General features: G+C 44.1%; 1 protein-coding gene across 1 annotated transcript in view; it reads right to left on the bottom strand.

Moving 5' to 3' along the window:
• Positions 1 to 3,713: 3,713 nt before the first annotated feature.
• Positions 3,714 to 13,443, bottom strand: part of TTPA (alpha tocopherol transfer protein) — a 27,842-nt gene continuing 18,112 nt past the window's right edge. The window contains exons 4-5 of the mRNA XM_077810215.1: positions 13,139 to 13,249; positions 3,714 to 10,378 (exon numbers count right to left, since the gene is read on the bottom strand). Of these exons, the coding sequence (XP_077666341.1) occupies positions 10,187 to 10,378; positions 13,139 to 13,249 (303 nt within the window). The 3' untranslated portion in view covers positions 3,714 to 10,186. The remainder of the gene's footprint in view (positions 10,379 to 13,138; positions 13,250 to 13,443) is intronic.

Below are 13,443 nucleotides of genomic sequence, written 5' to 3'. Positions count from 1 at the left end.
TTTCTTGAATGCCAAGCTTGTGAAGGAGTGCATGTTGGAACTGCTGGAAGAGCTTTTTGCCAGAGATAAAAACAAAGATGACATTGTGAACCATGTGAAGCAAGTTCCCCTGTCTGATTCCACCCAATAAGAAGATTGGAGGTAATTTATGGGGATTGTTTGTCAGCACTGTTTTCTGACTTAAAAAATGCCAAATATATGCTTCTTGCAGTGGACAAATCAAATGATTTAAGCGACACTGCCCAGCTATCACTGTTTGTTAGATTTTATGATGGTGACATTTTCAAGGCAGAATTTTTGTGCTTAATACCATTAGAAATCTACACCACCAGAGAGGTCATTTTTGAAAAAGTAAAAGGCTTTTTTGAAAAAAATGGCTTAGATCTGCAGAAAACAAATCTGCTTGTTACAGACGGAGGTCCCTCCATGACAGGAAAAGAAAAGGGCTTTGCTTCATGTTTGGCAGTGATACACCCTTCATCAAATATACTTCACTGCACCATTCACTAGACTGTCCTATGCGGTAAGTTGTCTGGGGACTTGAAAAAACAATGGGTATTGTGAGGAAATTAATGAACTACACATGCTCAAATTATAGCTTGCAACACCATCTTTTTAAAGCTCTTTTAACAAGACATTTCAGCCAAATACAGTGACCTATTGCAGTACAGTGACGTTTGCTGGTTAAGTAGGGAGCATATGTTAAAGAGGTTTTTTGCGCTTCAAAAAGAAATAATAGAATTTCTTTCAAACTACAAGATGAACAAAGCTTGCAAGGTCCTGGAACTTATGAATGATGTCCTCTCTGTATCACAGGTAGCTTTTCTGTGTGATATTACTGGTCACTTGAATTCCCTCAACTTGCAGCTCAAAGGCCGTGCAAGCAGTGTCGGGGATCTGTTTAGAAAAAACGATGCCTTTCAGACAGTCTTAACAGGAAAGATATTGCACTTCTCCACATTACACGTTGTTGGTAGAGGTGAAACTTCGATGTAAACAATGCAAGAATTCCTAAACAATTAAGGCTCCAGAGCTCAGATGTCTTGGAAGCAAAATTCAGAGAAGTGGAACTTTGTGATTACTGGACTTAAAATGCTGGCCAATTTCAGAATAGCCAGAATCTACCCTTCTATCTTTTAAAGATGTTTGGATCAACATACCTCTGTGGATCTGGGTTTTCTACCATTGGCGTTATAAAAAACCAACACCACAATTGTCTGATAGATGAGCATTTTCACCGGTGCATGTGCCTTGCTCCTCCAAAACACTCTTCATAAAGCTTGCCAGGGATCGTCACTGTCACCGTCACCTTTCCCATTCGAGATTATCACAAACACAGGTAATAATGTTGATTTTTATACTTTGTTAAAAGATAGAAACTCTAATATTTATGTGGCAATCAAGGTCTTTATTAAGTGCCAACTGAAGTTTGTTTATTTTGTCAGCCTCTGCATAGAATATCAGGGTTGGAAGGGACCTCAGGAGGTCATCTAGTCCAACCCCATGCTCAAAGCAGGACTAATCCCCAATTTTTGCCCCAGATCCCTAAATGGCCCCCTTAAGGACTGAACTCACAACCCTGGGTTTAGCAGGCCAATGCTCAAACCACTGAGCTATCCCTCCCCCCCACAAATGGTCCGCCTCTTGTCATAAAATTCTCAAATCGGCCCACAGGTAGCTCTAATTGAGTGTTGCTGCTTTACATCCTCTGCCTTGACTGCTACATGCAAGCAAAATTTCACTCTTTCCTAAGTGTAGAAAATGCACATTTCAGCTTGCCTTCCACCACTACCATGTCTCTGCTCCATCCTCTTCCTCCATGACCTCTCAGTTGCTTTTGGTACCCTTGATTATACACTCCTCCTTGAAATCTTGTCTTCTCTCAGTCTTCTGTAGATAGAGACAGAGGGACAGACACACAACACCTGAATGGCGCTGTGACTCCATGTGCTAAGTGTGCCAATCAAATTTGGCTCCCCACTCCTCAGTTTCCATCTACAGTGGGAAGCACGTGTCAACCTTGAGTGATGCTGTAACCACATGCACCAGGTTGTAACGTCCAGAGTGGAGAGTTGGGCCCATCCCCCCAGGACAGGAGCCACTGCTGTGAGGTGAGTGTGGGGTGGGTTCGTCATGGACTTGATTCCAATTCATTATACCATGAACACCATGACCTCCAAGCTAAAGTTATAGCCATAATCATAGCATCTGTATCCCATGTCCCAGCTGCAAAGGGTATAATGAATTACTTGGTTAAGACGTGTGGTCTGGGTAATCATGACTGCAAAAAAAGTAAAAAAGCAGGATATAAAAACCCACAGAATTGCAATCAACTTGAAACAGAATGTAAGCTGAAAATCTGTCCTCCGAACTAGGTAAAGTATTAGCCCATACTATGCAGTGCTGATCTATCTTATAAACACCAGTTGAGTAGAGTTATCTGATGTTTCATTAATCAATAATCCAAATAGAACCATAATACCAGTAATAAAACAATGAACCAGCTGTGCCATTAGGACAGGGCGGGGCAAACTACAGCCGGGAGAGGGGCGGGGGTGGCATCTGGCCCTTTTTTTAATCCCGCCCTTGAGCTCCTGCCGGGTAGCGGGGTCCAGGGCTTGCCCCGCTTCAGCCAGGGAGCAGGGTTGGGGGCTTGCCCCGCTTTGTGCATCTCCCAGAAGCAGTGGCATGTCCCCCTGCAGCTCCGCATGCTGCCCGCGCCCCAAGCGCTGCCCCTGCAGCTCCCATTGGCCGAGAACCACAACCAATGGGAACTGTAGGGGCGGCACCTGCAGACAGGGCAGCATGCAGAGCCACCTGGCCACACCTCTGCATTGGAGCCAGAGGGGGGACTTGCCACTGCTTCTGGGAGCTGCTTGAGATAAGCGCTGCCCAGAGCTTGCACCCCTGACCACCTCCTGAACCCTAATCCCCTGCCCCAACCCAGATCCCCCCCTGCCCTCCGAACCCCTCAGTCCCAGCCTAGAGCACCCTCCTGCACCCCCAACCCCTGCCCCAGCCCAGAGTCCCTCCCATACCCCGAACTTCTCATTTCTGGCCCCACCCTAGAGCCTGCACCCCCAGCTGGAGCCCTCATCCTCTCCCAAACCCCAATTTTGTGAGCATTCATGACCTGCCATACAATTTCCATACCCAGATGTGGCCCTCAGGCCAAAAAGTTTGCCCACCCTTGCATTAGGATGAACATTTCTCAGCACTTTCCAGATAAAAGACTAAGTCTGTGTTTCTTGCTTGACTTCTTTTAATGATTTTCACTTATAACAATGTCAGTGACCTTTCCCTAGACAGTGAACATTAATATTCCTGGGATGGGTTGGATCACAGAAACCCCCTTGGGAATTGCCAACTGATGTGCTGAGACTACCTCTAAGCCCATTTTCTCTGGCAGCTTAGGACTTCAGTACCTTGCCTGGTTGTGCCAGACACACTAGCTTGCTACAAACACAGGCCCAGGTCTGAACCACATCCCCCACAAGCTGCAGGCTTAACTGAAAACAGCTTAAGAAGTGTTCCTGTCTCCACCACTTAGGTACCCAGCTCCTAATGGGGTCCAACCCCGAAATAAATCTGTTTTACCCTGTATAAAGCTTACACAGGGTAAACTCATTAATTGTTTGCCCTCTATAACACTGATAGAGTGATATGCACAGTTGTTTGCCCCCCCCCCCCCAGCTGTTAATACATACTTTGGGTTAATTAATAAGTAAAAAGTGATTTTATTAAATACAAAAAGTAGGATTTAAGTGGTTCCAAGTAATAACAGACAGAACAAAGTAAATTACCAAGCAAAATAAAATAAAACATGCAAGTCTAAGCCTAATACAGTAAGAAAGTGATTACAGATGAAATCTCACTCTCAGAGATGTTCCAATAAGCTTCTTTTACAGACTAGCCGCCGTCTAGGTCCGGCAATCACTCACACTCCTGTGGTTACTATCCTTTGTTCCAGTTGCTTTCAGGTATCCTTTTGGGGGTGGAGAGGCTACCTTGAGCCAGATGAAGATGGAGGGGTCTCCCAGGACTTTATATAGTTTTTCTCTTGTGGGTGGAAACCCCTCCCTCCCCCTGTGCAGAGTCCCCTCTACAAGATGGAGTTTTAGAGTCAACTGGCAAGTCACGTGTCCATGCATGACTTAGTTCTCTACAGGTATGTTCCCAGGAAAGCTCAGATGTGGACTGGCGTCTATCAAAGTCTATTGTCAGATTAAGTGTTTCTTGATTGGGCGCTTACTGAGAAGAATCTTTTCTCAAGAAACTGACCAAATGCTTCACTGAGGCTACTTAAAATTAAACAAGTATACAGCCAATATTCATAACTTCAAATACAAAAATGATACATGCATACAAATAGGATGAATATATTCAGTAGATCATAACCTTTGCAGAGATATTTTACATGGCACATGTAGCATAAAACATATTCCAGTTATGTCATTTGCATTCATAAGCATATTTCTATAAAGCATTATGGGGTGCAACATTACAATTCCATCTCTTTTTCCATGTTTGAAGTCAATCTTTTGGTGGTGGATTACTAGCCTGTTCATAAGGAATTGTACACAAGCTCCTCTAAATTTGGAGTATGGAGTTAATCCAAGATATGGATCCCCACTACACTTGCTGCTATGAGCTTCTTCGCATGAAGCTTCAGTAGAGAGACAAGCAGGAGTTTAAAGGCAGAACTGTAGGTGCCTCCTCTTGTTGTGCCAAAACCAACCTGAATAACCTATTCTGGACACCCTGTGGACAGCTTGGCATTGGTAGCTGAGAATCTGGGAGGTTTTCGCACAAGGCTGCAGAGTCAGACTACAGTAGCTCTTCTATGCTTGCTAGCTGTGGGTTTAGGTGAGACTGTCCAACCCAATGGATAAGTTGCTTTAGGAATGAAGTGATCTGAAAGAGTACAGCTGAACAGCTGGAATTTCCCACATGGGAAGTGGAGAGATGAACAGGACTGAAGGCCCTAAAATTATATTAGACAATCTTTCCTTGAGGGAAGGGGATAGTCTATATGCCTGCAGAAATTAGTGTACCTTGCCACTAACTGGAGTTAGGGAGCTGATGTGCATGTGTCCGTGGAGTGGCCAGGTAGAGAGAAGTCCCTTGTAGAGCAATATCTAGGGCACTTTTGAAAATCCCATCCTAGAGCTCTAATGAAGGCAGACTCCTGGTCTGAGCAACAGTCAGGTGGGGAGTCCAGAAACAACATTAAACAGTTTGCAGATGGAGTCAACAGGGCCTGGCCTGCCACAGGTTGTCATGAGTGAAGAAGGGACTTTGAGTGGCTGTCTGTCAGAGCACCTTGTTTTAAATACAAAACAATGAAAGACAAACCTTATTTCTAAGGGACCTGAATGACTTTACTTGGGGTGCAGAAGTTATCTCTGTTTTCTTGATGCCATTTGAAGGGGCAGTTGAATGGACCATAACTGAAAAGACAGCTTTATTCCTCAGTTAATATATTACAATAGTTGGAGGGGACTTTTCAGTTTTCTATATGCATTTTGCTAGAAGCTGTATTGACAACCTACTTTTGTTGTTAACATTGCAAGCAGTAGCTAGAAAGAGAAACTACTTGGGAAAGGAATGCTTACACTATTCCATAATTCCTGAGCATTTAAAAACAGACAAATAAGTGGAGGGGTTGTGGGAAAACGTGAACATACTTGCACATGTAGTAGTTGTGTCCAGGTAGATGGTTTTGGGAGGAAATTATTAAAGAGATTCATCTTATCGCAAAGCGCCAGCTTCCCAGAGCTGACTTGCTTCCTTAATGCTCCAGGAGAGGCTCTACATTTCAAAGAGAGCAACAAATTAATTTCCTTTTTTTACTGTTAGCAGCAAGACTTTGTATTGAGCATTACTGGGAAAAGTGTGACTTCTCTGGAAATGTGGTATTGCAAAATACGGACTGCCTTTGTAATGCAAAAGCTTTCACGCAAAGTATGTACATAAGAGAAGCGTCAAAAAGAGGATTCCGAATTTTGGTCACCCACTTTGGCATACTCAGAGGAGCAGGATGACTCTCCAGCCAGCAAGCCAGAATCTTTAGCCAGGTACTTTGAATATTAACCTGATCCTGATTAAATAATAAGCAATGTTTGACATAGTACATTAATCTTTAATTGTAAATCTTAGTTAATAAAAAGTTGAGAGAGACAGACCAACAAGACTGCATGATCCACCTAGAATGTTATATTAAGTTTACTTCTTTTTTAATATAAAGGTATTCTAACATGTACAAAATTACAAAAACAATTTACATTACAGTGTGCTGACAGTCAGTAGCAAACTATATTTGCATCAGCATTTTATAGAAAGTTAGTACTTTAAAGAGGTTCTCCTGCTTCAATCACTGTGCAATAAGATATGTGTCCTTTGCAATTCAAAGTGCCTCCTCTTCCTCCTGTGGGTGTAAAATAATAGCCCTTCCACCCACCTGACAAAACTCACTGTTGAGGTAAGACCCAAATCAAACGACTCCTACGGACAGTTCACTCTGTTGTGATACAATAGGCGTAACCATTAAAAGCCAAATAAGAGTCCCATGAAGAAAGTAAATCACAGCCACACCGCAGCAGAGGTGCCAATATCTGTAATGCGTTCGCAACACCATTTAACATGGGTTTGGGGTGGGTTTTTTTTAACTGAATGGTTACAATTTTAGTTCAGCACTCTAGTGTTAAACAAAACCAAAGCCCCACACCTCTTCGTTTACAAGCATGCAACCCAAACTACATAAACAGGGCTGCATATTTATAGTTGAGAATAGGTTTGGTCTCTGCCAGGTAAAATATCTACAATACAAACTTTTGTGTTCATAGGAAAGCACCGAACTTTCAATTAATTCAAACAATTTCTTGATGGAGTTTCTTTCCAAGGAACTAAAATTAAAGCAGTATACGAAAGAGCATCAGCTTCCAATTCTCACTAGAAAAACATTTTTCCCCAGTAGTTTAGAATCTGAGTTGTGTAGCTCAGTGTAGCTGTGCATTGTACAAGGTGCCAACTATGGTAATTATTCTATTTCCCTTTAAACAGGAAGAAATATCTTCCAAAAGTTCCTTTCTCTGAGGATATTATTGTACCATGCTCTAAGCTGAATCTCTGACAAGAAAGTATATAAAAAATTCTTTTGACCACAATTTGAAGGTTAAAATATTTTAAAACTGAGACTCCAAACCAAAGGTGTCCAGGACAACAAGAAAAATTGTACATGTGGGGGTGAGGAAACAAAGTTTCTTACTTCCATGTTGGCTTTGTAATTTTAAAATGATTCTGTTCATTGGCATGGACAACAACTCAACTACCTTTTAAGAGCGCTCTTGATGTTGATGAAACGGCCTGAGCAGTACTATTGATCATCTAATCTTACAGAAGACTTTACTGATATGTTAATATGGCTGCTCTGTGCTCGGGGCGGGGAGTTGTATGGGCCCGTGGTGTCTGGGCTCCAGCAAATTCAGGGGCGCGGGGATGAAATCACTACAGGGATCTCCTTGAAGAAGTCATCCCACCAGGGGAGGATTTACCATGAAACAGACCGTGCTCTGGCACGGGGCCCCCAGTGACAGGGGCCCCACAAAATGCAGGACAAATCTCATCTGACAACCTGCTCCTGAGTCCCGGCTGGTGGTGCAGCAGAGCTCAGGCGGGTAGGCTGCCTGCATTCCATGGTGGCCGGTGGCCCCATGCCACTCCCGGAAGCGGCTGGCTGCTGGCATGTCTCTGCATGCCCCTGGTGGGGGGAGGCGGCTCTGCATGCTGCCCCCGCCCCAGGCAGCGCACAGAGACCCCCTGCCCTCCTCCTCCTCCCAAGGGGCGTGCAGAGATGTGCCAGCAACAGGGCAGCAGGGCTAAGGCGGCTCCCTGCCCACACGGTCTCCCTCCCGCCACGCCGCACTGCTCCTGGAAGTGGCTGGCATGTCCCTGCGGCCCCTGGGGGTGGAGTGCCTCTGCACGTTACCCCAGCCCTGAGCACCAGCTCCACAGCTCCTATTGGCTGGGAACTGCAGCCAATGGGAGCTGTGGGGGCAGTGCCTGCAGGCAGCGGCGCGCAGAGACCTCCGCTCCCCCCCCAGCCTAGGAACCACTGCCAAAGGAGTGTGCCGGTCACTTTGGGAGCTGCAGCACCCAAGGTAAGCACCGCCCCCCTGACTGCTCCTGCACCTGAGGATATTATTGTATCATGCTCTAAGCTGAATCTCTGACAAGAAAATATAATGAAAAATTCTTTGGACTACAATTTGAAGGTTAAAATATTTTAAAACTGAGACTACAGACCAAAGGTGTCCAGGACAACAAGAAAAAATTGTGCACCTGGGGGTGAGGCAACAAAGTTTCTTATTTCCATGTTGGCTTTGTAATTTTAAAATGCGTCTGTTCATTGGCATTGACCACACCATAACTACCATTTAAGAGCACTCTTGCTGCTGATGAAACGGCCTGAGCAGTACCATTGATCATCTAATCTTACAGAAGACTTTACTGATATGTTAATATGGCACTCTTAGTTTCTCCTTCCTCTTCATTTTAAATAGCAAGTTTGTACAAATATCAAATCTACTGATGATTCCAAGAGAAGCAAAATAAACATTTGAGTCAACTTTACAAAAGACATTGTTCTTATAAATGCTTTTAACATTAGGGTCCATAAGGAATCATTAAGAGCTGTTTAATACATCTGTCAAACAATTTCTGCCTTGTCAAAAAACCATAAGAAATAAGAGCTAGGAAGTTAGTTTGCTAAAAAACAAACAAAATCAAAGTACGTTCATTGTTTAAATCCTTTCAGTTTAAATAATCTATGTTATTGCTGTGTAACACAGGTAAGAAAATATCCTGTTTTGTTAAAAGATGTAATTTGGATCTGGTTGCGTCCCTTTAAGAACCGCTTTTCGTAAAGACAGTGGGAAAGTTTTCAATTGCCTGTAATAGCTGAAGAGGCATCGGGGTCAGTATCAAATACATTTAAGTAAAAAATTTCTGCCAGTGCTAAGCAAAATGCCCAGGCACAGGAGATGTTAAATACCCTTAGCATCTCTTGGAATAAAAAGGAAGGTGCTTGGCATCTAACAGCAACACTATTCAGTGAGAATACTGAAACCACATGACACGTTTATTTCTATGGTCAAATCCATGAAGCGAGACCTACTTTCTTCCCCTCAAACAGCCCAGTCCTGGGCGTTGCTAAGCACCCTTTACTTCTACAGGACTTCACAGTAGGAGTTAAGGGTGTCTGGCACTTCACAGGAGCTGCCTTGTAACTTATCTAAACAGAACATTTATTGCCGGGGAAGAAAAATTATTTTTCAAAGTTAAGTTAATCCATTTGCCCCCCTCCTCTTTGTGATTCACGTGATCTTTTAATAGTTTCCAAGTTGATTATCCCTTTACAATGTTAGATGCTTACTAACTTAAATGCCTGCATGGATATGTGCTGCTCACAGCAGCCGCTGGCACAGCAATGTTCCACCACTGCTGATCAGTTCTCATCCAAAGTGCAAGCTCAGCTATGCGAATTGACTGGAAATCCACTTCCCTGAGAATCAATCCAAAGACCAGCCCCATTCCCTGCTAACATTAGGCCTAAGAAAAATCACTACTTTGTACAAATGTGCTTCCAAGCCAAACAACTGTAACTCCAAAGCAGACTTGCCCTGCAGCTCTTGAAATCATTTGGCTCTTTATGTCAGTGCATCAACTTGAGCAGCTACAGTGCAAGAGCTGAGCATATGGTTTGTACTGAATCCTCACAGACTGGAGTTCCATGAGAACATATCTAGAGGAATATTGTTCTCTGCAGTATCCTACATGCAGCACTATCCAGCCTTTGGGCACATATATAATCTGTTACAAACAGTATTGCATATTATCCTTCTAAATATCAAACTCATGAATCTCTCCTTTAGTTCTGAGATGCAACTCTAACTGAGATGTAATTGCTTGGAGAGGATATCAAGTACAAATATAAAAATGCAGCAAATGGGGCATTTTTTCCCTCAACAATGATCTACCAGAAGTTTTACACAGGTCCCTTTAAAGTAATGACAAATCTAAATAAAAAATTTCTGATTGAAGTTCATTCTGGCTTGCAATCATAATACTAGGAATTAACTGCAGCTCTCTGTTTTAATGAATTGCCTCAGTACCAAGAGGTTACTTTTTAATATGGTTGCTTCACTGGAAAAACCAGAGAAATACTCTGAAGGTAATCTGCAGATTCCATTATGAAGTCAGTCCACTCTTGGGAAAGGTCTTCAATGGAGACATCCTCCCCACCATACTCCTGTGGGAGAATGCTAGCTGGGAAATGTTGCGTCAGACTCTGTATGTAATTACTCCCATGCATATACACCTGAAACAAGAAAAGCTGTTTAAAAATGGCTTTCCAGTTTTCATAATACACACATACATTTACTTCCATCTGAATCCCAGAGCAGTTAGTGAAGACATTGGAAAGGCAAGAACCTCAGGTGTGGGAACTGAAGCACAAGCTACATTTCACTAATGCACTGTATCCTCACTTCTTTTAATGTACGTTCACTGCCACACTGTGCAAATAAACTTCACTATACTCTCCTAAAGCTCCCAAACTCACAGCTATTCGCGGCTTAGTTCAGGATGAAATGCAACTTGTGTTTCATGCTGCTGCAAATGTAGAAACCAAGGCCTAGTTTACACGATTTAACTATTTCAGGTAGGGGTATACAATGCATACCCCATCTATGCTGTGCTTAGACCAGCCCTAAGGGTGTGATCATGCAAGGTACTGTCCCCTCTCACTTCCCATTCAGTATGTTAAGGGCTGTTACAAAAAGGACTGTGATCAATTGTTCTCCTTGTCCACTGAAGGTAGGAGAAAAAGTAATGGGCTTAATCCACAGCAAGGGAAATTTAGGTTAGATGTTAGAGAAAACTTTAGCTATAAGGGTAGCTACACTCTGGAATAGGCTTCTAAGGGAGATTGAGGAATCCCCATTATTTGAGGTTTTTAATAACAGGTTGAGCAAACACCTGTCAGAGATTGTCTAGGTTTACTTACTCCTGTGTAAGGACTTGACAGGGGACTGGACTTGATGACTTCTTGAGGTCCCCTCCACCCCTGCATTTCTATAATTCTATGATATTAACATTTATTTCTAGTTTACAACACTTAAGATAAAACATTTCTAAATGAGGGTAATTATTTCAACCACCTCAAAGGCTTTTTCTGTGGTTAGAAACATCAGATGCAGAGCCTGTACTTCTAAGAATATCAGTAGAACCGCTTTGTTGTTGTTTCTTCAGTGCTGTTTTGAAGTCTCATGCACTACTTCCCGCCAAATGCTTGTTTCATTTCCAGTCTCTAGTTCTTAACATTTAAACAGGCTTTTCTGCAAATGTGTATGACACAAAGACTTACTGTATCAAAGCACAATAAACTGAACATGCAATTAAGTGCGTTTGTGCTCAGGGCTTCTTGAGCAAGATCTGAGAGACAGAGTGAGAAAGCAACGCCTCCTTCTGAAGCTAATGGGAAGCCAGTCCAGCTAGTCCGGGGTGGGCAAACTTTTTGGTCCGAGGGCCACATCGGGGAATAGAGATTGTATGGCAGGCTATGAATGCTCACAAAATTGGGGTTAGGGTGTGGAAGGGGGTATGGGTTCTGGGGTGGGGCTGAGGATGAGGAGTTTGGGGTGTAGGAGGGTGCTCTGGATGGGGACCAAGGGGTTCGGAGGGTGGGAGGGGGGATCAGGGCTGTGGCAGGGGTGCGGGGAGGGTTCCGGCTGGGGGTGCAGGCTCTTGGGTGGGGCTGGGGATGAGAGGTTTGGGGTGCAGGAGGGTGCTCCGGACTGGGATCGAGGGGTTTGGAGAGCAGGAGGGGGATCAGGGCTGGGGCAGGATTTGGGGAGAGGCTCAGGGGGTGCAGGCTCCAAGCAGCATTTACCTCAAGTGGCTCCCGGAAGCAGTGGCATGTCCCTTCTCCAGCTCCTATGCAAAGGCGTGGCCAGGCGGCTCTGCTTGATGCCCCATCCATAGGCACCGCCCCTGCAGCTCCCATTGGAGCACATAGGAGTCAGAGCAGTGCCTTGCCACGGCTTCTGGGAGCTACATGGTGCAGCCCCTGACCCAGCACCCCAGCCAGAGCGGGGCCGTGCCGCATGGTGCACCGGAGCAGGGCTGAGCTGCATGGTGCGGCCTTCGACCCAGCACCCCAGTCGGAGTAGGGCCAAGCCACATTGTGCAGCTCCGTCCCAGCGCCCCAGCTGGAGCAGGGCTGAGCAGCATGATGTGGCTCAGGAGCCAGCTTAATGGCCTGTGGGCCGTAGTTTTCCCACACCTGAGCTAGTCGCTTCCCAGACCCCCTGGCCTGGTCTAGCCCTAACTATTGACCTCAGGCTGCTTTTGTTCCACTTCATCAGCTTTGAAGTTTTCTCTATTCTCTCATTCACTCTTTTCTCCTCTTCCTCAGCTTAGTGCTGCCGTTAACCAGAGTCACTCCTACCTACTTTGCCTGGAATAATTGCCACACAGCTTGCCATGCAAGAGCAATCCTGCTGGAATGCTTGATGTGCCACTACACCCAAATACAACAGGGATTTTAGGTTAAGTAAACATCAACTATGAATTCATTTAATGTCACGCAAAAGCTATTTTAAAAAACAACTTTGCGTCAGTTGAAATTTGAACCTTTAGCCTGACCCATGAGTCTGTGTTCGGGTTACAGTATAGGCTCTTTGGAGCAAGACCAGTGTATTCCGTTATGTTTGGAGAGGAGCAGTGTCAGTGCCCACTGAGTAATAATTATCGCTTGAAGCAAAATTCAGGAGATCTGGGTTTTATGCTCAGCTCTACTGCACACTTGGTGTATGACACTGGGCAACTGATTTAACCTCTTGGCACTCCAGTGTTCCTTATCTGTAAAAATGGCGGCAAGACCAACCTCACCAGTGTGTTGTAATTCTGAAATATTTAATATTTGTACAGTGCTTAAAGATTCCGCTAGTGAAAGTTCTACAGAAGTGGAAAGTATAAAACTGATTTATCCTACTCAGTGCTCAGGCACTGCAGAACCCAGATCCAAATGGAAGTTGTTATTGTAGAAAAAAAGAAATATGTATTTATGTTCACTCACCCGTTCCTTTATTTTGTCAGTGAGAAAGGGCTTAATTAGAGCGAAGACCGGGTGGAAGAATAACGGTTCATTAATCAAGTGGATGCCACGAACTTTTAGTGGAAAGGAATCCTGCAAACATATCAACAAAATCACCACAGAGTTTAAGAACCCCTGCACTAGAGGGAGAAGAGCCTCCATTCATGCCCCATTTCATTGCTACAGCTCTGCTGACTACAATTTTTCTACTTCTTCCAGAGGTGAACTGGAGATACTGATCATAAATGTTTTTTCCATGAATATCACACTAGCCTCTCTTTTCTTAT

Source organism: Eretmochelys imbricata, chromosome 2, assembly GCF_965152235.1.
Source record: "Eretmochelys imbricata isolate rEreImb1 chromosome 2, rEreImb1.hap1, whole genome shotgun sequence".
NCBI lineage: Eukaryota > Metazoa > Chordata > Testudines > Cheloniidae > Eretmochelys > Eretmochelys imbricata.
This window is presented reverse-complemented; position numbering and strand designations above follow the sequence as displayed.